The 23762-nt window shown below is 45.0% G+C and overlaps 1 protein-coding gene across 1 annotated transcript in view; it reads left to right on the top strand.

Annotated features, from left to right (window-relative positions):
* Positions 1–304: 304 nt before the first annotated feature.
* The window catches only part of FRMD4A (FERM domain containing 4A), a 564004-nt gene continuing 540546 nt past the window's right edge, over positions 305–23762 (top strand). Inside the window, exons 1-2 of the mRNA XM_033100573.1 lie at positions 305–606; positions 1044–1169. Coding sequence (XP_032956464.1) covers positions 1125–1169 — 45 coding nt within the window. The 5' untranslated portion in view covers positions 305–606; positions 1044–1124. The remainder of the gene's footprint in view (positions 607–1043; positions 1170–23762) is intronic.

Here is a 23762-nt window from a genome sequence, read left to right as displayed (position 1 = left end):
GAGCCACTCATTAAGTAACAAGACTGAGCAGATTTCCTTTTTTTTTTTTTTTTTTGTCCTTCCATTGACATCTTCCAAGGAAAATGCTGCATAATATAATTTTCAAGGCTAATTTGCCTGTTTTGTCTTAAGCAGTGTCCCTTGCTACAAATTAGCCTCCCGTGCCTCCCTGGGCTAGAGAGGCTCCTTCAAAATTCCTAACAGGCAGCCTGGTGGAGAGATGGGAGGGAAAAAAAGGAGGGAGGGAGGGCGGGAGGAAGTGAGGAGAGAGGTAGAGGGTGTCTGTCTTCAGCATACATGTGGTGCAGGCAGGGAGATCTGAGCGCTCACAGAACTGGCAGTGTAATTACATGTTCCTCGGAAGTACGTTAGCCCCACCGGGCACTAAGCTTGCCAGTCCACTGGGGGAAGAAAAGTAGATTCGGGGCTGGTGGAAAGGTCAGTTCATAACTGACTTCCTTCTCAGTTATGATGAGGGCATTTGCTGATCTCCAGTGACTGCCTGGTGCTGGTGGTCAGACTGGGCTCCCCAGCTCCCAGAGACTTGATTCTGCAAAAGGGACACACCTTTCTGCAGGAAAGAAGACACTGACCAGATTGCAAGCGGTAGGTTGTGACATGCAGCATGTTTATGCAGCAGAATTGCTGAGAGATGCAGAGAAGGGGGGCTGGGGGTGTTGTTCGGGCTGGTTGATTTATCTGCAATAGGGAACATTTTATTTTAATTGTCAGTGAAAAGAAGAGTTGCTGCCTAGGCTAAGGGATCAGTTAAAAATTCTGTGTTCGGAGCTTTGATATTTGTGGTTGATGTGGTTTCTGTGCTTGTGCAGCTTAGCGTAGAAGCTAGGCAGGGCTCACCTTTAAATAACCTGCAGCTTCCTATTTTCCTTCTTCTTTTTTTTTTTTTCCCTCCCTCAGCCCAGTTCCCACCCCTTCTTCCCAACACCCCCCTGACCTTCTCCCCCACCCCACGTGAAATGTGGCCTGTCTTCCCCTTGAGCTTTTTGCACCCTGAGTCTGGATTTCTGGCTGGTTTTCTGCAGGTGTTTGTGGATGCTTTGCAGTCACCCAGGGCCCAGGCGGACTGACCATACAGGAGCGTGTGTGCATGGGAATCAGAGACCATGGCCGTGCAGCTGGTGCCGGACTCTGCGCTCAGCCTGCTGATGGTGAGTGCTCCGGGAGGGTGGGGGCAGGCAGCGCCCAGCTCCAGCCTCTCCCGCATCACACCCGCCTGTGGTCTGCTGCTGCTGCCATAGCTGCAGACATGTTAAAAATCGCTCTGTTTTATCCTGCAGGCTCTTTAGAAATGATTTCTTGAGTACAGAGTATCAGCCATGACAAAGCACTCCCAGGGAAAGGGAGCATTAGATTTGCCATTTTAGAAACTTGTTGCTTAATGCTATTTTGAGAGATGTGCTTGCAAACAGGTGCTAAGAGCTCCTGGAAATACATTCCCACCAACGCCACCCCCTGGCTCTCAGCATCCTTCCTCTTACCCCCTCCCCCCTATGCCTTTTGCTTCTAAATCGGGGTAATCGTGTTTGTTTGGTGGTTTTTTTTTTCCTAAGATATATATATATATCTTCTCATGGCAACTGTGGAAATTTTTGCCCCCGGGGCAATTGAATAGGATTTCTTTCTATGCGCCCACATATCTGCTCCGATTTCCCTGTAGAAGCAGCCAAGGTGATTTGCGGTGGCCTTTTGTGACACTGGAGCTGAAGGAAGCTCATCTCCCAACTGCCATTGCTAGGGAGACCCTGGCAGGCCTTGCCCAGGCACTTGTCCATGTGTGGGCCACTGGCCTGCTGTCAACCGCTCCGTGATCTCCATCGTATTGCGCTTGGCATAGTTAAGAAACCACGGACAGTGGCATCGCCTTGTTTTAACCTGATTGACTTTTTGCTTGACACTAGGTTCGGTTTGCTTTTGCTGTCATGTTGCTCCTCCCTCCTTCTCAGCAGCAGCCCATGTGCCAGGGTAATGCGGATGGAAGTAGCCCCTGCCAGCTTGGTGTGGGAATGTTTCTCACAGTTGCACAGGAGACGTCATGAACAAAGCATAAGTGCTTCTGCTGTGTGTATTGATCTATGTTTTCTGACTGAGACGGAAAAATGCAGCTTTGCGAGGCCTCATGAGTTCATTAAGGCCCCTTGGAAGTGAAATAAAGGGGGGGCCTCCTCCCCTGGTGGCCAGTCCCATCAAGTTAAGAGAGACAGATATCTTGGTTCTTTATTACCCCAAGTGTCATTTAGGCTACAGAGGCATTTGAAATGCCTGAGGTCTCATGGGCCTCTGCTGACTTCCGATTGTACTAGGGGAGAAGGATTGGAACGAATGAAGGTTGTTTTCTGGAGAAATTACCCTTTACTCATCTAATTCTATTGCTATCACTAATTCTATTGCCTGATGATATTTTATCCTCATGGTCTACCTGTGGTCACATAAGTGGATGCAAAGGCTCTGAGCTTTTGTGACAGTGCCAGGCACTGAAGTGGCAGTATCCGTGAGGACCAGGAAACCCCAGGGTTCTATGCAAAAAAATACAAGTGCATGCGCTCACATGTAGGTGTGCACGTGCATACTATCTAATACTGATAAAGGGAAATAAATCCTGCATGATGTTCATATAGAGAAGAAATGTGTTCTTGAAAAATCGTTCCAGGGAGAGCTGGGCCTTATCGCCTCCAGATTTCTGAACACTCAGGTGTGTGTGTGTCTGTTTTACTTGCGCCTTCAGGATAAATCCTTGGGACCCAAACAGCATCTCAGCTCAGCATCCAGGCCCAGCTGCTCCTGCCACACACACACACACACACACACACACACACACACACACACACTCTCACACTCACACTCCTGGGCCTCCCAAGTGTTAGGGTCACCGTCCTGGGGGTCGTCTCTGCAGCTCAGACTTTATCCTCCATCGTTGGCAGCCTTAGGCCCTCAGATCTCTCACTAGTGCTCACGTCCTGCCCGGATTAAAGGATTGTGTGCAGGTCTCTGTGGGAAGTCCGGGAAATAGCTCTTGACACTGTGATGGACCGTTAGATTAAAGAACCCTGGAGCACCGTGTGTGTAATTGGAGTCAATGCACGTTTTCCGGTTCACTACTGGTTCTGGGGGATTTTGCCCTGTAGACGTCATTGCTTTTTCCATTTTTAAGAGTAAACCCGAAAGGAATTGCCTCCCTGACCTATTGCATGGTGCGTCTCAAAGTTTATAGGCGAGTCAAGGAGGAAAGAAAGAAGAAAGAGAAGCCATTTAACAGAGTTGCTTTGGCTGTGAGTTCAAGAAGGAAGGCGTCAACATTATTATTTATTAGCTAATCAATTAGCCAATTGGATCTCAGCATTTATGGACTGTGGCCAACTGAGGAAACTAGGAAAGTGTAAGAGCAAGAGCGGGAGGGACCTGTAAACACCCCATCTGAGGGGAGGTCGATATCAGGTGGCCTGATTGCAATTTTGATTCTGTGCCATAGACTTACTGGGCTTCAGGGAAAGCATTTGGCCGTGCCCCTTGCTTTTAATAAAGAGGTATCATAAGTTACATTCAGTGTAGAGGGTAATGACCCAGGGCAGAATGTGTTTATTTGGTTATGGAAAGGGCAGAGTCTGGAGTTAGAGCCTGTGTGCTCTCTTCCCAGCTCGGCCACTCACTGGGTCATCCTGGGCTTGTGGCTTCCTCTCTCTGTGCCTTAGTTATTTGCTAAGGAAGGCATCAAACTCACCACTGGGGTCCCTTTCAGCTCTGTTAAACACCATTTAAGACCTCTAGGAACGGTGTTTAGAACAGAGCTTGACAGGCAACTCTGACACTTTATTCAGCATTGTCTTGTTTGCATCCTCACACATGACCAGTGTTGCTTTTAGATGTTGGGATTTGTTCCCATCCACGTGGCTTTTATGCCAGGGCAAGTGTGTTTCAAATTATTTGCAGGAATGCATGATCATTAGGGTTCATTCACACTGCTGTCAGGAGTCCTACCCCATGGGAGCCTGATTTATTCTGTGAGACAAGAGCAGATAACCTCTGAGAAGTACTTGAGGTGACTCTCCAAGCGAGTGCTGGGTTTGGGCATCTGGGAAGGTCCTGCCTCGTGAGCACACTCTGACTGTCTGTAGGTAGGAGCGTTTCACTGATGCTTTCAATGCAGAGTTAGCACCGGGGCTGACGAGTGTCCGTTCAGCATGGAGCCCCTCAAACAGGGAGGAAAGGTGGAGTCAGAGAGAGAACAGGTGCCCAAGGCAGATACAGCCTCACAAGCCATGGAAAAGCCCATCTTTGCAGAAATATTGGCAGCGAGGAAAGCTATTGCTGTGTTCACCACACTGTTGGGAGTCTTCAGCCTGATGTGACTAATTGTGGAGCAGGAAGCTCTTAGCTGTGTGCCATTTGCTGAAGTCACATGGGTTGGGGACCGCTACAAGGCCTAGAATGTACTAGAGCCAGGGATTTGGTCATCATTTCTATGACAGGATATGGGCGCATAACCAAGGGGCTATAGAAGTGGCATTATGACATTTTGGCTCTTAAACTCTGATGAAAGCTCAGACAGCTGCATTAAAATCGTTTTTGATATAAGTGAGCTGGCTAGGTTATAATGCAAATTAGTCTTTTCTGCAAAGTGTCGTTACATACGTTATCTCATCCAATCCCTTCAAAAACCATATTTTTTGGCCAAAAAAACACATTGATAATCAGAATTTGGGAACCTGTCAATGGTCGGTCACACAACTGAAATTGATGCTGCAAAGTCTCAAAATTGAGGTCCTCAGACTTTCAAGTCAATGCTTTCTCTGAAACCATCATCAAAGCTTGAGAACTTGAGTACCAGGATCTTCTAACACTTGGGATCAGCGCCTCAAAAGGGCATCACCTCTGAGCCATTTTGCATTTTCCACATTTCTACACAGGTAATGCTGTCTTCCTGTTTATCGTTATTCTTTTCCATGTTGAAATGTAAAATCAAAAAGTGATACCAGAAATCTGGCTCAAAACATCTGTTTTGACTCTTATACCCATAAAAGACTTTCCATGTTTTCAAGATTTTATTCTCTTGGACTCTGTTTCTAAGAAATTGCCAAGAGTCATGTTTTACAATAGAAAATTAAATATGTACAAACTTTAATTTATAAATCAGGGATATTAGTGGGTGATTATTCCCAATGAATGAAGAGTATAAATTTGATTATCCTGAAGATTCTTTCCATTCCAAAAATTTGACTTCAGATTTCTGAAGTCAGAAATGGATGACTTGGTTTCTCTTGCTCTCTTTTTTTCCCAAGTCATTGTTTAGTACTGTTGAAATTTTCCCCTGGCTACCTTACCCTCTGCCATCATAGTCCCTAAATTCCCAGGGCTATGAAACTAACATAAAGGTATATTGAAATGTAACAACACATTGGGTCAAACAAGCTTAAGGTAAGAATGCTTAGAAGTTTGTGTGTTTCCATAAAATGTGTTCATTTTTTTCCTGACCATACTTTATGTTAAAATTTTAGTGGCATATTAAAAGTTGCCAACTCTTTGTTTTTTTTATTAAATTTATTGGGTGACATTGTTTAGTAAAATTATATATGTTTCAAATGTACAATTCTGTAATACATCATCTGTATATTGCATTGTGTGCTCCCCACCCAGAGTCAGTTCTCCTTCCATCACCATATATTTGATCCCCTTCACTCTTTTCTACCACTCCTCTCCTCCCTTACCTTGTGGTAACCACTAAACTGTTGTCTGTGTCTATGAGTTTTTGTTGGTTGGTTGGTTGGTCTTGTTCATTTGATGCTTTCAGTTTTATATCCCACATATGAGTGAAGTCTTATGGTTCTTGACTTTTTCTGTCTGACTTATTTCACTCAGCGTTAATCTCAAGGTCTATCCATGTTGTTGCACAGCATTTCATCTTTTGTTAATGGCAGAATACTAGTCTACTCCTCCTTAAACCATGCAAGAACCCATTTCCCTTTCTCATTGATGATGTTTGAATACTGCCTGATGTAAAACTTGCCTTTGGTACAACTTTGATCACCCAATTCAAAAATTTATATGTGATAGAAGAAAGTCCAACACAGCCAAAGATTAAAGGTTAAGTTTTCAGGGTTGATGATGAAAAATTAATTTTGCCAGAACCTTTTTAATACTATCAACAGAGGGGGTGTATTTAAGGGATTTTTGTTTTTCACTGATACTTCCTATTTAAGTCCCTGAATTAAAAAAGAATATAACATTTGGATGAAATTTGTTTTGGGATTCTCTTGAATAAATCAGCTTTCTGGTCTATTTTGAATAGATTCCAATTGATAACCTGCTGTCCTATAACTTTACCTCTTTCATTTTATTTTCTTTCATGTAGATTCTTCTTTCCTCAGCCATTTTTCTCATTTGGACATTTTTTTTCTTTTTAATTAACAAAAAAATATGTGCTAAGTGTCTACTCTTTACCAGAAGGATACAAGCCAGTTGCTGGCTTTAGAGAACTGACTATCTTGGAGAGACAAGATAGAGACACATGGAGACTGTAATAAAAAGGAAGTGACAGAACAACTTCAGAGAGTCATGTCGGAACTAAAATAAGACAATGTGTAACCCATCACCATGTGAGCCTGGGTGCCCTGAATTCAAAGGCCCTGGATGCACTGCTTGTCAGCATGGAGAAACTGGTTCTTTAAGTTTAGGTAGCATGTGGAGAGATGGATGAGTTAAGAGAGTAGATTTGAAGTGAGGAGAGTTGTTGACTTACAATAGAGTTTGGACTGTGTTTGGGAGATGGGAAGTCCACTGGTTTGGACAGAGTTCCTGTAGGTGACAAAGGGCGACATGCTCAGAAAGGCAGGTTGGAGGTGTGACCAAGGTCCTAGTTCTATCACTGTATCCTAATTTTTCACTACATTGGACCTGTGACAGGTCTCTAATCAGAATTTCTGATGATACCTGTGGATTTTCTCCAGCTCCCATAAAAAGGCATAGGATAAAATCGAGTTCTGTCTTGAGGAGTCTTGCTCTTGCATTGATAATAATAATCCTTCTGTTTTTCAAAATGCTTTTGCATTTATTGTCAAACAGACATTCTCTCCAAGCCAGGCAGGACAGGTATGATATCTTTTACACAATGAAGCCCAGACCCAGAAAAGTGAAATGGCTTGCTCAAGATGGCTCGGTTAATTAGTGGTGAAATTGAGATGCTACCCAGGTTTCCATGACAGTTAGCTTGTAAGTTTGAAAATGTGATATTGATGACCGTTATGGAAATGTAGAGACTGATAATTATGTAGTAATACAGGGTGTAGCCATCTATAAAGCACTGTATTTAGAGTGAAGCCATGGGAACTGGGCCCTACATGTTCAGGTCCACAGGTGGGACTGGCTTATTATCATTTATCTTTATGGTTTATTTCAAGTAGGATAATTGTCAAAAAGTCTATGGGGACCGTGTCACGGTTACCTCTAAGTCAGTAGCTAAAATCCTTCTTTAGCTCAATTATCCACCTTCTAAGCTATACTTTTCTAATGGGGATATATGAAATCGCGATACTAATAATTTTTGTAGTTTGTGTTTAATGTACACACAGATTTGTCTGTCTCAAGGTGAAGTTTGAAACCAATGTTAGTCACCTCTCTCAGATCTTTTTTTTTTTTTTTGCTAAGTGTATTGGCATTTCATTTTATATAAACCTGTGTCGCTGGTTGTGAGTGACAAAGACCTACTCAAACTAACATTAGGGAAATGTCTTGACGTAACCGGGAAGTCCAGGACCAAGAAATGAAATAGCTCCAGGAAAAGTTGCATCAAGGACTTTGGGTGCAAAGTCAGGACGCTGTTTCTCTGCTTCTCCCCACGTCTTCATTCTACTTTGCTCTGTGCTGATTTTAAGCTCTGGCAGCGTCTTCCCCCCTCAGCAGCTCCCCGTTTGTCCTTCGACTCAGTGAACCCAGGTAAAGGAGCAGGACTTTCCTTGCAAGATCGTCTCTTACTGTCTGCTCGGCCCTGTTGGATAATAGGTGTGTCCCAGGCTCATCACCGGGTGCAGGGATGGGTTCCCTGACCAGAGAAGTTGGCTTCTATGTCTAGACCTGTGGGGCGGAAGGAGGTGGGTCAACTGGCCGGTTACTCCACCTGAGTCACACAGAGTGGGACGCACAGGTGCCAAAAGGAAAATAACTCTTTTACCAGAAGAGGGGAAGGGATGTAGAAAGACAAGAACAAGAGCCTTTGCCTCTTACACGTGTAACATTATAGGGCTGCTACAAAACTAGTCAGGGAAATAAGGCATCAGTGAACCCTAAATAATAGGTTCAGCTTCCCTCAAAATAAATATAAATGGAAAACCCCAATTGTCTATATCATTTATGCTAAGTTGAACAATCCTCCCCATCTATAAAGTGGGAAAATAATAGCTACCACATAAATTTGGCATGATTAGTAACATGTGCGTGTGAAGTACTTAGCATGTTCCTAAATACAATGAGTATTAGCATTTGCTTGTTTTATCTAAAATGATATGAAATGACCATCAGACTGAACTCGTTTCACCGGACTCCTGAAGGAGCCACAGTCAGTCTAAAAGAAAAAGTTGCCCAGTACTCTCTTTATCTGCCTCCCAGTCTCTGGACAATCAGTGACCGTCTTTGGACAACTAGCCAGTGGTTTTAGAAAAACAGAAGCTTATGGGGTCAGGCAAACCATTCCAGTCACGAGCACATTCAAATTGTTATTCCTGTCTTGAATAGGTAACAAAATTTTCTTACCCTTCGAGGGGAGATGACTAAAATATGAGCTGCAATATGTTCTCTCTGGCAAGGGCAGGATGCGTGCCGTCCAGTTCTGCTACCCACGATCTCCTGGCTATCAGTGCGTCTCTGCTAACAATTAATTGTACGCTGCTTTGCAAAAGTTTAATAGTGGTTTGGAGAGCATATGTTACTGGTGCAGGTAGCATTTTCTCATTGAATTCTGTGCCAAAGTATGAAGTCTAATGGGACATATGGTATTTAGCCTGATCGTAATCAAGGTTCTGGAAACATGCTTAACTCCAGCCATGTGGTACATACCGAGTAAGGAGACTGAATTCCAGTGTCAAAGTAACGCTGGCCTGTGACTCATGTTGCATAGTAACGACTGCACTCTACGACCCTGGATATTGAAATCTTCGTCCTGCAGTCTAGACCTGGAGAAGCAATTTCCTGAGCCAGATATCCAATTCCTCTCCCCAAGCAACGTCATGCGCGCCCGTGGTTTCCACTGTCGTCTGTACAGTAATGACTTGCTAATCGTGTCTGGGGCTCAGCTCCTGATGACTGCCAATCCAAAGGCTTATCAGATGTAGCCTCCTGCTTGTATCACGGGTACCTCAAACCCAATTCACCCCAAAGGGAATTTACCATCTTCTCCCTGGTCTACGGGTCTTACCTTCACTGGTGGTAATACCATTTTTCCTGTCATCTCAGGATTCACCTTTGATGCCCTCCTCTCCCTGTCCACCTTGTCCAGTGGTGGATTCCTTCTGCTTCCTCCTTTTCTTTTGAATCTGGCCCCTCCTCCCCTTGCATCTCCCCCACCTTAATTCAAGTCTCATCGCTCACACCTGGACTCTCTGCAGAGTCACTGACCTGGTCTTCTGCTTCTCATGCCTTCTCACAATATTTGCTCTCTATAAATCTTCTGGAGTGATATTTATAAAACGAAGATCTACTTTCTCAGCCCGACATCCTCTGATCATACCTGATTATGCACGGGATAAGGCTCAAGCTTTTCATATACCGTGTTGGCCACTTCAAGCTCTGGCCTCTGCCACCTGCTCAGTCACATGTCCCCTGTTCCATCCACCACCCCTAAAAATTCATACAATAGTGGTGTTGAATTGGTCCTCCCCCACAAATGCCATGCGGTTTAAGCCTGTGCCCTGTTAGATGTGTTCTTTCCCCTATCTGGATTCCCACTCTGTCCATCTTCCTCATTTCTCTTTTATTTCATATATATATATATATATATATATATATATATATATATATATATATATATACACACACATTTTAAGAAAGGAAAACTATTAAAATTGTAATACTCAATATATACTGATAACAAAAGATGAATACAAATCACGTTTGACTTCTGCAATTACAAGAGGTGCTCCAAGTGGTTACCATCAGTGTCCAGACACTTCTGATGATGGCGAACTATTGCTTGAGTAACGTTGACCAAAGTGTCCACTTGTATACATTTTTTTTGGCACCCTCTGTATCTATGTAAAATAAATATATGTATTCTATTATTTCATGTATTGATAACACTGTTATATGATATTTGGCTTTTGTACCCATTTTCCTTAGTAGAATGTGAGCACATCAAAAGTATAGAGTATTTGTCACCCAGTCCTTCAACAAATATTTATTGAGCACCTACTATCTTCCAAATACTGTATTAATGTGAGGCAGTATTGAACGAGACAGACAAGGCTTTGCTGTCCTTGAGCTCATGTCCTCCTGGGGAGAGAGGAAAAATACATAGATTGAGAACAGAACTCTCAGGAGGTGATAAGCGTTCTATCAGAAATCAGAACCGATGATGGGAAGACAATGCTGGGTGCCAGCTTTGTCATGGGTGATCAAGGAAACCTTCTCTGAGGAAGTGGGGTTTCAGCTGGAGGGTGACTGGCAAGAAGTAAACAATGGTGGAATGTCATGAGCGGGACATTCCAACCAGAGCAAAGGCCGAAGGGCAGGAAGGAGGTTGGCAGGCCTCAGCACCTTGAACTATGCTCAGTAGGTTGGTCAGTTCAAGTAGGGATTGATGGCTTCTGGCAGCCTAGCACTGGACCAGGCTCTTGAAGGAATTGGGGGTGAATAGAACATGTGGTCCTCGCCCCGGAGCTTACATCTCAGAAGAGAAATAAAATTACAGGAACACCACGTGAGAGGAAGTGACCCCACATCAAAGGGTGTCGTGCCAACAGTGTGTGGGAAGGCATTCAGAGGAGTGGTAGGGGAGGGACGGGGGGGTGAGACCTAAAGCTCCAGTTAAGACAGAGTCTGAAAGAAAAGGCCATCAAGCCATTTTGAAGGGTGCGCTTGTGCCTTTTCCAGTTTTATTGAGATATAATTGACATCTCACGTCGTGTAAGTTTGAGGTGTAAGATGTGTTGATTTAATACTTGAATTTATTGCAAAATGACACTGACACCTTAGTGTTAGCTAACACCTGCATCCCCTCACACATTTACCACGTCTGTTTTTGTGGTGAGAACATCTAACATCTACTCTCTCGGCAATTGTCAAGTATATAATACATTATTGTCCATTGTAGTCACCACGCTTTACACTGGATCACATCCCCAGAACTTATTCATCTTATAACTAGAATTTTGTACATTTGACCAACATCTATTCATTCTCCCCACCGCAGCCCCTGGCAACCGCCATTCTACTGTGTTTCTGTGAGTTCGGCTTTTTAAGATTCCACATGTAAGTGAGATCATACAGTATTTGTTTTTCTGTCTGACTCATTTCTCTTAGCATAATGCCCTTAAGATCCTTCCATGTTGTTACAAATGGCAGGATTTCTTTCTTTTTATGTGGTTGCAATATATATGTAATCACATTTTCTTTATCCATTCATATGTTGATGACCACTCAGGTTGTTGCCACGTCTTGGCTGTTGTGAATATTTCTGCAATGAACATGGGGGTGCAGATATCTCTGTGAGATCCTGTTTTCATTTCCTTTGGATCTGTACCTAGCAACGGGGTTGGAGTGCCTTTATTTTTGATGGGGGAGGGAAGAGAGAGAGTGTCTTCCCAGCAAAGGGAACAAAGTGATGGGGAAATTCAGGAGGGAATGATTATGAATGGCCAAGGGGAGAGAGGGGATGAGGGCAGAGGTGGGGCGTGACGGAGAAGCTAGTAGGAAGCATATGGCGCTGAATGAGGAAGATTTGCACTGCGGACAAGGAGCGAAGCTGAGGAAGCAAGTTGAAACCAGATAAGGGAAGATACTGCCAATGGTCCTCCGAGGACCTGGATCAGAGCCACAGGCACTCACTTAGGAGCTTCTCTGCGTCTTGGGTGAGAACTGATTTAATGGTCCTAGGGTGGGGAGTCTGGTGGTTGTATGCAGGGTGCACTGGTGAGGTGGAGGGAGTTGTCTCTCGCGCAGCGAGAAGAGCACGGACACAAATGGGTGGTGAAGAGGCAGCGTGGTGGTGGCTATGAGAAAAGAAGAAAGTGGATGAATTCAAGGAGCATTGTCAAGGCATTATCATCGGGACCGTGGGGTGGATTGATGGCAGGGGCCACGCCATGCACAGGGAGGAGTCAGCCAGGACCGCAGTGTCGGACACTGGAAGTGCAGGGACTGGTGACAGAGGAACACCTGTGGGGGGGTGGGGGTGGGAAATGCGATTTGAAGGAGAACGTAGCTGTGAGGAACGTGGGACCACTGAGCTGAAGGTGCCGAGGCAGTGATGGGAGTTCCCAGCAGGGATGGCTGATAGGCAGTTGGAGATGGTGGTCACATTCGGTCAGCGATTAGATTTGGGGGGGCAGTCCTGGCAGTGAGACTAGAAGCTCGGGAATCCTGAAGAAAGATTAGAGAGAGGAAAGACCAGATGGTCAAACCCGGGAAAAGGGAATTCTGCCAGCCAATCTTTAATTTTTTGGTCTCTTAACACAAAGTTGCCTTTGCGTTTTCTGATTATCATCCAAACTGAACGTCTAGGGAGTCGCAAGTGTTGAGTCCTTCTGTGTGATAGCTTCAGAGAACACCCAGAGAACACACTGAACCGTGAGGAATGTGCTCACCTGCCTCCTCGGTGACCCCTAAGGTCCCCAGGTTTGGGTCCCACTGACGAGGGAGAGCTAACAAAGCAATCGTGCGGCTTCTGTTGCATGCTTGGTACTTGGACTAATAACTGGTTTTGTGTCTTTAGTGCCCATGTGTCAAGGTAAAAGAAGGGACATAGCTTGGTATTAGGACCGAAGTGATTTGTTTTTTCCTCATGAGGAGTGTGAGCATAATTGAGCTGTAATGAGCACGGCTGAGGTCCTTTCCCAGGGATTAATGAGGGGGAGAATGTGTTCGTGGCCTGAGGCTCAGTCTTCACCATTAACCTCGTTGGTCATTAATATCGTCCGGGAATGCTTTATGTTCAGCCATTACAACCACGGCCATATGCTGCTACAACGGGGAACATGAACATTACCTGCACCAACAACTATTTGTTTCCTCTTCATTCGCCACGCTGACTGAGTGAGGCAGCCCTTTTAATACCTAGTCCACAGGCAGGAAACACCACCAAGAGCAGGACAAATTTGAAGCTTTCCTGTCCTTCTCTCCCTTTCCTTTCCCCTTCCCTTCCCCTCCTCTTCTTTTCTGTTTTTAAAAACATTAATGCAGGGTGGAAATCAGAGACATTGTGATAGCAACCAGGGTATGGGGACATATGTGTAAATACCTGGTCCCTGCTCTCAAGAAATTTGGAATCGAGTGCGAGAGTCCAATACACAATTTCAGCAGTGATATACATGTTGTGACAAAGAAATTGTCAGAGGGCCTTAGAGCGCAGGCGCCCAGAGCGGGAACCTCTAAAGGGCACTGAGGTTTCAGGTGAGTTGTGAAGGACTAGGAGAGGGGTAGGTGGAGGATGGTGGGGGCAGGTCCAGGTATAGCGAAAAGCATATGCAAATGAGAGAGTTGCCTGTCCCTGCAACTATGTGACATGTTGGGATGGGCAAGGCAAAAGGGAATGAGAAGATAAGGCCAAAACCCCAGCGAGGGGCAGACACAAAATATCCCAGGAGCCCGTGTCACTCTGGAAAGTAATATGGAGAATGGCTTGAAAGAAGGGGTGACCTGAGGGGAGGGAACCTGGATTAGATGACACAGAAGTCATCCAGTCGAGAGATAAAGTGGGCTTGAGGTGGGGCCAGTGGTGACCCCACGGTGACATGCTTCATCATGTGATAAAATCAGAGGCCAGCTTGCAAGTCATTGAAGAGGGAACAGGAGGTGAAGAAGTAAATACAGAGAGGAGAATATAGGAGATGGGGAAAAGAGACACTGGGTGGTAGCCTAGAGAGTCGGGGGAAACAAGGCGGGGAGTTCAGAGATGAGCAAATTGGAAGCATTATTATGGATTCCAGGAGAGAGGCTCAGAGAGATTGAAAGATGAAAAGCACGCAGGGTTTGGGGAGACTGTTGGCAGCGCTTGGAATCTCCTGGTTCCAAGATGGCTGCTGCAGCTCCCAACATCAGTCCCTTATTCCTGTGTCCAAAAGCAAAAAGGAGAGGAATGGTAAAGAGAGCTCTCCTTGTCTCTTTATTCCTATCAAGGAGGGAACTGTCGCCCACAAGCCCCCCAGAATACTTCCCCTTTGTTTTCATTGGCCAGAACAAGTTGCTTATGTGACCTGTTGCATATTGGTTTGCTCAGCCCCCTCCCACAACTCCTCTATAGAATGGACCCCTAAACTTTAGAGACTGGGGACCTAAAAAAAAATGCATTTCCCAAGCTCCCTTGCAGCTAGGGTTCTGTATGTGATCTGGCTCTCTAAGCAAGCTCACGGGTGCCAGGCCTGGGGAGGGAGGTGACGTGCACCACTGAAGAGGCAGTTGCAGATCAGATTTCGTTGCAAACAAGATGACAAAATGTTAGGCTCTTTGGAGGCTTTTGTGGAGGTGTCTGGTCTCTAGTGTCAGAGGTGGTGGCTCAGTGACACTTACAGGGTCTCTGCTCTTACAGTCTCAAGGGATGCTCTGGCCTTAATCTTGACTCTGTGGCAAATGACCTAGATTATCTGGTTTTCCCATATATTCTTAAACTGCTTAATACCCTGTAATAAATCCCTTTGTGCTTATACTAAGTAGAGTAGATATTTTGTTGTCTGCAACAAAGAGCTTGAACAGCACACACAAGACCACTCCCGCTCTAAGGCAGGCTGGAGAGAGAGAGTACCTGGATTTTTTATGCTTTTTCCAGTAGGGATGAAGGTTCAGGGTAAGAGCTGTTGGATAGGGAACCAAGAGGATTTGTTAAAGATTACGTATAGACATAGGACAGACTAGATGATTGCTTTATTTGGTACATGAGGTTTTCAGAGGGACATCAAAATGTTTACAATATAACCGTCATTCTATGAAAGTGGCCTTTGTGAAGGAGCTCTTAGTACAAAACCGAAACCTATCTCATTTCTGTGTCACTGCTGACACAGCTTGGAAACACCAGTCAGGCCACCAGTCCAAATCCAAGGATGACGACTACAAAATGGAATCTTGTGAACCAGACGGAGGGAGGAAAGGAGGAACTATTGTACCTTTTTAATGATATTTATAATTTTTAATTATTATGTAGAAAACAGGCAACAAGTTGAAGATGTTTTGAAACTCTTGGTAGCTATTTATCCATACAAACCTTGGATCCGAATCCTTTCAACAAATTAATTTTTTACAAATTAATTTGTTGGCTACTTTTTAAAAAATAAAAACACTTGCCTCCCCACCTTACCTCCTAAATCCTTTAGATTCTTATGTATCCTTCCAGAAATTCTCTACACATATGCAACGTCTTTCCCTAAAGTGCTACCTCACTCTTTGTAAAGGCTGTGTAATATTATATTGTGTGAATGCCTCATAATTTATTTAATCACTCCCTTCTTAATGAACATTAGGCTATTTTCAATTACAGACAGTCCTACAGTGAACATTTGTGTGCATCCATCTTTTTGCAGATGTCTTCAGTATATCGTAGGATAAATTCCTAGGTGGAGAATGCTGAATCGAGGGGATAGCATTGACACTTTTTTAAATAGATAGTGTCATACCTCTGTCCTCAATAAGGCACCGTGCAAATTTGTTTTAAAAAATTTGCTTCTGTTGTCGAAGCTCTAGGATTCTTAACGACTGGTAGGGAAGAATAGGATTAAGGAAAGTGAGCTGTTCTCCAAAGGGTATTAGAATCATACTGTATAAACAATTACAGTGTTAAATTTCTGCAAAATTCAAGTGGCAATGAGCAGTGAATATCAATTACACATCTGCTGCATCTCAAAGGCAGATGGCCTTTTGAATTTTATGTCCCAAGAATTATACCCCAAATTTCATCCTCTTCCTCAGATTGCTCCCTCCTTTTTTTCCCTGTTCATGATAAAATGGTTTATTACACTTTTTTTACATAACCAATTAATTTTAACCAAAAGCAAAAAGAAACTATCTTACACATTTTACTAAGCAGTTATGTGGGGTTAGGGTTTAATCCATTAATATAAATTGAGTCCCAGTAATTATTTTACACTGAGGTGTGCCATACAAGACAAAATTATAAGACATGGTCCCTGCCTTCAGTGACCTTACAGTCTGGGTGGAGAGATCAACATATAAAACTTAAATGATTAAAGGTCAACTGAAAAGCAGTATCTAAGTGCTCGGCCGTGCAATGTAATTGCTTGTGCTTGGCAATACAAAGAAGGAGGGGTGGCTTTGGGTGGGAGCTGTCAGAGATTCTGTGAGAAGACGGGTTGTGGCTTGATTTTGTGGGCAGTTGGGGTTATGGTGTGGTTGCCATGAGCACATGGAGTTGAGTAAGTCTGGTTGAGCACGGAGAGTAAGTTTGGGTGGATGGGACGGACCACGTAACAAAAAGGCCATGCTTGGTAGGAATAGACGGGAAATAGTAGGAAATGAGTGGAGGGGGGGGGGGGGGGGGGGGGGGGGGGGGGGGGGGGGGGGGGGGGGGGGGGGGGGGGGGGGGGGGGGGGGGTGTGGTGCATATACTGGAAGGAGCGTTTGGGGGAAAGAAGTTAGCATACTGTATGCAGAGTGGTCCTGGAGAACCAAAACGGCTCCTGCTCTGAGCTCTTGCACTCAGCACTTTGAATTTGAAGTGGACCCTTCTAGTGTCCTACACATAAAAATGACATCCTTCTTATGTTCCAAAGCTTTGTGAATTTATCTAAATTGGTCGAGTCTTTAGAGGATGAGACAGCTGTTTTTCAGGACCTGGATAAATGTGCAAGAGACATTTCTTCAAGCAAGGACTTGGGGTGTTGGTGGGAGGAGAAGATTGAAGTTGGGGTGATGGTTGGGGGACCTGGGCAGTACGGCAGGCATAGGGTCTGTGTCAGTGGTGTGCTGGTGGGGATGGACTGCGTGGGTGCGACTCAGGAGGAATTTCAAAGACAGGAGCCACAGGCCTTGGTGATACATGAAGAAGATGAGGGATGGGTCTTTATAAACAATCCAATAAGTATTCATTGAGGGTTCACTGTGGTCACGCCCCATGCTGGGTGCTGGAGGGGAGTAAAAAGCTGACCAAGAGAGCGCCTGCATTCAAGGAGGAACAGTGTGTGCAAATTGAATGTACCGAGGACACAAGGCCAAGGTCAAATAAGGTGAGAGCCCAAGAGAGGTGTCAACAAAAATGAAGATATTCAAAGAAGGAAGAGACCCCAGCTGGCTGGAAGCGTCAGGGTGACATCTGAGGTGGTGAGCTTTGGGGACACGTTGGAGTTCATCTTGTCAGGTTGAAGAAGAGGGGCTGAGAGAGGGGACGTCAGCAGGGAGATGACGAGAGCGCGGGAAAGCAGTGGGACGTCATTGGTGCATTGGAAGAGTAACGAGTCATTCCACGGGTTTAGATAGATGGAGTGGGGGACATCGAGCCAGAAAGGCATCGTCTCTCAGGCTTTGAATTCTACGCTGAGGAGTTTGTTTTGAATTAGGTAACAAATGACCCCTACGCATCCTTGAACAGAGGAGTTATATGGGGAGAAGATTTTACTGGGAAGAGGAAATGGAGCTGAGCCAGTCAGTTGGGAAGTGATCACAGACATCCTGAAAGATACAAGGAACCTGAGTGGTGACAGTGGTGTAACATCTACTGGATACGGAACCAGGAAGAAGGGCCAGGGTGGCTGCAGTTTCCAATGGCAGCTCGGCGACGCCCTAAGGACACTGGGCTACCACAGAGATTCTCAGAACTTGAGACAACCCAAGAAACACCTTGGGAGTTCATTTCAAATTCAACTTTCAGGGCCTTCATCACTGAGATTCTAATTTTCTGAGTCTGGTATGGCTCTATAAATGTATAATTTTTTTTAAAACCATCCAGATGATTCTGTGGCAGGTGGTCTGAGAATCACACACTGAGAAATTCTTTGTGCTCGGACACGTCTCGCTGTGAACTGGCGGTGGCTTGCAGAAAAGCATTTTATTTTCCCCCCTGCAAAGAAGAAGGGCATGGAAGGAAAGGCAGTGTCAGAGAGGAAATACCAAAATCCTTGAATAACCCTTCAGGTACATAAAAAGTGGACATCGCTGAGTGAATCTTCCCAGTTCTTCCCAATAGTCGCTGTGGCCTGCGACAGTGTCTTGTAGGATGATTGTTCTAAGGGTGATTTGATAGCTCACATGTTGAAGTTATGTGAAAGCAATCTGTCCGGTTTCTTCAACCCCAGTCTGATTGTGTCCGTATCCTGTTGTTACGGGGTAGTGGCCTTTGGCGTGTCTCCACCGGGAAGACGCCACTCTGTCAGGGCACTATTTCATGGCAAAAGCAGTGATGGCCATAAACATACCTCCCAATGCTTGAATCTTTTCAGGGTGCGTTTGTCGTTCAACCTGAACATAGACTTAAAAGAGGTCCCATAACTACTCAGGGGCCAAAGATGTATGTGCGGAGAGAGAAAAGCCTTTGAATTTAAAGAAGAGTTTGCTAATTCATAGGAAAGCAGAGTTATATTTTCCCCTCAATCGGCTCCTTGCATAATTTTATTCTACTTGCCTTACTATGGTAACAGAACAAGAAAAATCCAGACTGCTTTCACATTCTCACTACTTTCTTCCAAAAATAAATAAATTGGTAGTCAGTGTGGGTGCCAGAGAAAGGGGAAATAAAGACCGGATGTAAATTTTCTTTGTCTGAGTTTTCCTTGGCATGGTTCTCTTTCTTCTCTTCCCAAAATCATTTTAAAAGAGTGTCACTCAAGAGCAATTAAACGGATTTGGATGGGAAACTGAACGTACAGTTGGTACCAATCAATAGTACAATTTGTCCATCAATAGACTTTGAAAGGCTCTTCAGAAATGGCTGCATTTAACTGTGGCTAAACGATTAGAAAATGAAGTTTCATTGAGCAAGTCCTCCTTTGTTCGAAAGACTGATCTTCAGAGCACTGAAAATCAGTTTTTCTCTTTATTGTTCGTGTCAAAGGCTGTTGACTAGGTAAAAAGAAACTGGTGCATATTAGATACTTTTCAACACAGGTGTTGCCGCTGCCTTTCAACGTGTGTCTCATAATAAATCCTGCAGAGAAGGGAAGTGATACACCGGAGTCAGGACCTTAGGAAAGAACTAGGAACCAGGAAAACAGTCAGTTCTAAGGAGAAGGCAAGGACCTCTTTCTTACCCAATCAATGTACCTGGAATTTAGGTTCCACGAAGACTTATCCCCTTATCTTCTCTGGAGTGTGGTCAGAATGGATATTTGGGAAGAGAAATGTTGCCCAACAAAAACTGTCCATGGGGTTTCCCCCAATATTTTCACCTCCTTTCTTGAAAGAACCTCAATGGAACCAATAGTCCGTGCCACACAAGTTGTCACTCTTGGAAGGGAACACTTTTATTTCTTCCCTTTGGGTTTTCTTTTGCAGTTATTAAAATAGGTGTTGCAGGTAAGAGAGGTGTTTCTCACCTCCAACATGAGGGAGGCAGGGTAGGTTTGTAGTTCTGGCTCTGGAAGGTGTGGAATTAAAAGGAGAAGAAACAGAGGCTTAGTGTTTGCTCTTCAAGATGGATTTCAAAAGCACTGTATCAATGTCACTCATGCCAGCCTCAAGCCAGAACAGGTGGAACCTGTCATGTGCTCACGGTCTTTTGCTTTTCATGGCTTATTTTTGGGGAGAGTGATTTCTCACGGGTTGGGAGGGGGGTCTTCTCTTTGACTGATATTAGTCAGCTTGGGCTGTCATAAAATACTGCAGATGGGGGGACTGAAACAACAGAAATGTCTTTCTCACAGTTCTGACAGCTGGAAGTCCAAGATCAAGGTACTGGCCCATTCAGTTTGTGGTGAGAATTCTCTCTGAGCTTTGAGGTGGGTGGAGCCTTCTCTCTGTGTCCTCACATGGCAAAGAGAGAACTCGGGTGTCTCTTCCTCTTATAAAGACACGGATTCCATCAGACTAGGCCCCGCCTGCAGACCTCCTTTGACCTATTCACTTCTATAAAGGCCCCATCTCCCACTATAGTCACATTAGAGGTTAGGGCTTCAGCATGTGCATTTTTGGGGGCACGCGAGCATCCAGTGCCAAATAATTGGTTAGCACAGCATCACGCAAAGCCCGGCCCCTTTCTGAGGTGTTGATTTTCATCTCTGTGTAACTGTCTCTGATTCATCCTTCTGTTGAAATTAGTTGTTTTCCTAATACGTATTTTGTTTCTCGTGACAAACGGACGCCAATGTTTTATCAGAGAGCAGGGTCAGAAGTCAGAAACCAAGAATCAAAGAAAATGAATGAATACTCTTAATGACTACTAAGTGTGAATGAATTTGTAAATAGCCAGAGCGTTTGCCTTCACCAACATGGTTGCATTTCAACTAGTGTGCATTTTCCTGGCTCCTACGTTAGGCAGAGAAGCAGCATCTTATTGGAAGCTAAAAATGGTTTTATCGGTAGGGTTATTGTTTTGCCAAATGCTGTCTGTGACTCTCCCTGTTTCCCTCCCTTCTCCCACCATGGCCCCACATACACACACTGAGAACACTTTGGGCTCCGAGGTTCAGATGTATGAAATGAAATCATGGCTTTTGAATAATAGACAAATCACTTTATCTTTTCAAGGGCTGCAGAAATTTAAATTAAAAATTGTAACAATTACACCTGAAACAGAGATGACTCCGTGGAAAGCTTACTTTTGAGTCATGACCTCTGTATTTCTTCTTTTTTATAGCACGTGAATTCCCCTTCCCGGGGCATAGGTGCAGAGTATGGATTTACATCAACATGTCAGAACAGACCTCCTTACCTCATTTGCAGGGAGAAAACGAGCAGGTGCCTGGTGGAGACGTCCTCTGTCCCTGTACCCACATCCAGAAATTCAGAGCTACTTGGCTATCACCGCTACCTGTTGTTATAAATGGCCATAGCCCTGAAATGAAACATTGGGTTTTTCTGATGTGATCTCATTTTGCTCAGCTGTTTGCTACATTATAAGCATCAGCTGGTTACTATTTCTGGTTCGCTTAGAGCAGTCTCTGGGTTTCTCCTGGGTAAATTTTACTTTCCCACAAGGATGGCACTGGTGACCTCAGAAAAGACATCCCCCCATTCCTTCCTTTCTTTTTCATTTTGAACTTGCCTGATTTTAATTTTCATCCTCCGACTTTAAAATATGTCTATAGGTCCCTTCAGGAAAAATTTCTGTGTTTCTCATAGAACAGTGGCTCCCATAATCTCACTCTTTACATAATGGTTCTGAACCTGATATTCATGAAGGTACAGCTAACTACCAAGGGGAACCCAGCACAGAACCCCTGGATGCAGGGTTGCCGTGACTACCAAATGTATTGCCTTATTACTAGTGTTAAACCCTGAAGATGTTTCCTTGACATGAGAGATATGTGCGTTCTAATATATGTTATATTGTTGTACTGGGGACTCTGTTTTTAACAGGAGAGGGTATAAACCATATGACTTAGATAGAGAAACTGCTTTGTTACTTTTCAGCCATTTCCCGTGTGCATTATGGTAACTTCAAGTATTTTGTAATTAGAGGAGAGTGTATCGGGTGTATGAATCTCATCCAGGCATGTGCATGTTTGGGGGAAACACAAATGATGGAACCTGACAGGTGGGTTAAGACCATACACTCTCCTGAGCATTTTCACAGAATTAAAAATCTTTCACTAACTTTTCTTCACACCAACTGAGGCAGGGCATGTGCAGGTAAGAAGGCTTGGTAGCAGAAAGAAGTACAATATTGCCTGTATTGATTTCAGCTCCCCCAGAAACAAACCCTGAGGCAAGGATTCGAGCCCATGTTCTTTATTTAGGAGGTGATCTGAGGAAATACTTGAAGGGAAGTGGGGAGGTGAGGCAGGGAAGGAGAGGAAGCAGGAAAAGGAGGTGTGGTCACACCAGTTTCCACTGTGAGCATCTGCTACGCAATTGGGAAATTCTTGTGTGGAGATACCTCAGCGTCATCCCAGCATGGGGAAGAGGCAGCTGGGGAATTTATCCCCCAGCCGGCCATCCCCCAGGCTGCCCCTCCTGCCATCGCTGGTTGAAGGCTGCGCTGGGGCCATTCCTTCTCCAGCACTTCTCATTGGCACTTCCAACATACTCTGGTGAAAAGGATTCTCCCCCCTCCAGGCAAAAAAGCCCTCAGGTGGAGACTTTTGAGAGAGTGATTGCTCTAGCAGGACACAGAGTGCTTGCCATGGTATCAGTGAACAACGGGCCACTTTGGCTTAGCTGAACTCACAGGAGGCCATGGGAGAGAGAGGACACGTCTCCTTGATTCATGCAGTCCGAGTCTAGCTGGAAGCTAAAGCCAACACTCCTGGTAGTAAATTATGGGACGCTGCCTATAAATGCTGCGTGAGATGATCCATTCTTATACACCTACTCCTCCCAACGCCACTAATCATTAGGGAAGTGCAAATCAAAACCACAATGAGATAATGACCTCACACTCTTAGAATGGCTACCATGTTTTCAAAAGACAGAAAGTAACAAGTGTTGGCAGGAACGGGAGAAACGGAATCTTTGTGCACCGTGGATAGGAATGTAAAATGGTGCATGTGGTGCGTGGTGTCCCGCGGGGTCTCTGGTCCCGCTCCCCACACAAGAACGCAGGACATGGTGAGGCCAAACAGGAACACCCACGGAGCCATAGGTAGGGGAGTCATACCACTATACTCCCACTGGCGGCTGGGTTGGAGACACAGGAACCAGGAATAACACAATTCTCAACCCTTACTGTGCCGCTTGCAGACTCAGCCACCATCTTCTTGCTAGCCCCATTTGCTGCTAGCGTAGCCACGGCAGTTATATTAGTGGCCAATGGCTCACTGTTACAGCTGACGGCCAACTAGCCACAGCTGATGGCCATTTGATCACAGTCGATGGCCATTTACTACCTGAGCCAGCACCTTTCTATGTGAGGCCGAGAGCCTGGAAACTGCTTTTTGGGGCTCTGTCCCCACACTCCACCTCTACAGGGTCTCGCCTCACAATCTACGCAACAAGCGTCTTCCGCGAGGGGCCCTGTGCGAGGAGCCTGGAGGTGAATGCTATTTCCTGGACACAGCCAAGCTCTCTGGTCACAGCCAGGGTTTCTCAGGGCACCACCAGTACTTCTGGGCACAGCCAGACTTCCTGGACTTCTTAAGGTACCACCAGTCTCCCCGAGCATAGCCAGGGTTTTTCAGGGCACCACCACGTACTTCTGGGCACAGCCAGACTTCCTGGGCTTCTTAGGTTACCACCATTCGCCCGGGCACAGCCAGGGTTTCTCAGGGTACTGCCACTCTCTCTGGACACAGCCAGACTTCCTGGACTCAGCCAGGGCTCTCGGGCACTGCCACTCTCTCTGGGCTCAGGGTACCGTGCTGAACATAGCGACTCACAGTCAAGGTGCTTAATATTCTCAATGGTGGTTGGTCAAGACACAAAAGCAAATATCTGCCAGTTCCACTACATAGTGGTATGTTCCCAAACAAAATAGTCAAGCTGTCCATTAAATTAGGGATGGAAGGCAATTC

This window comes from Rhinolophus ferrumequinum (assembly GCF_004115265.2).
Source record: "Rhinolophus ferrumequinum isolate MPI-CBG mRhiFer1 chromosome 5 unlocalized genomic scaffold, mRhiFer1_v1.p scaffold_110_arrow_ctg1, whole genome shotgun sequence".
Classification (NCBI taxonomy): Eukaryota; Metazoa; Chordata; class Mammalia; order Chiroptera; family Rhinolophidae; genus Rhinolophus; species Rhinolophus ferrumequinum.
This window is presented reverse-complemented; position numbering and strand designations above follow the sequence as displayed.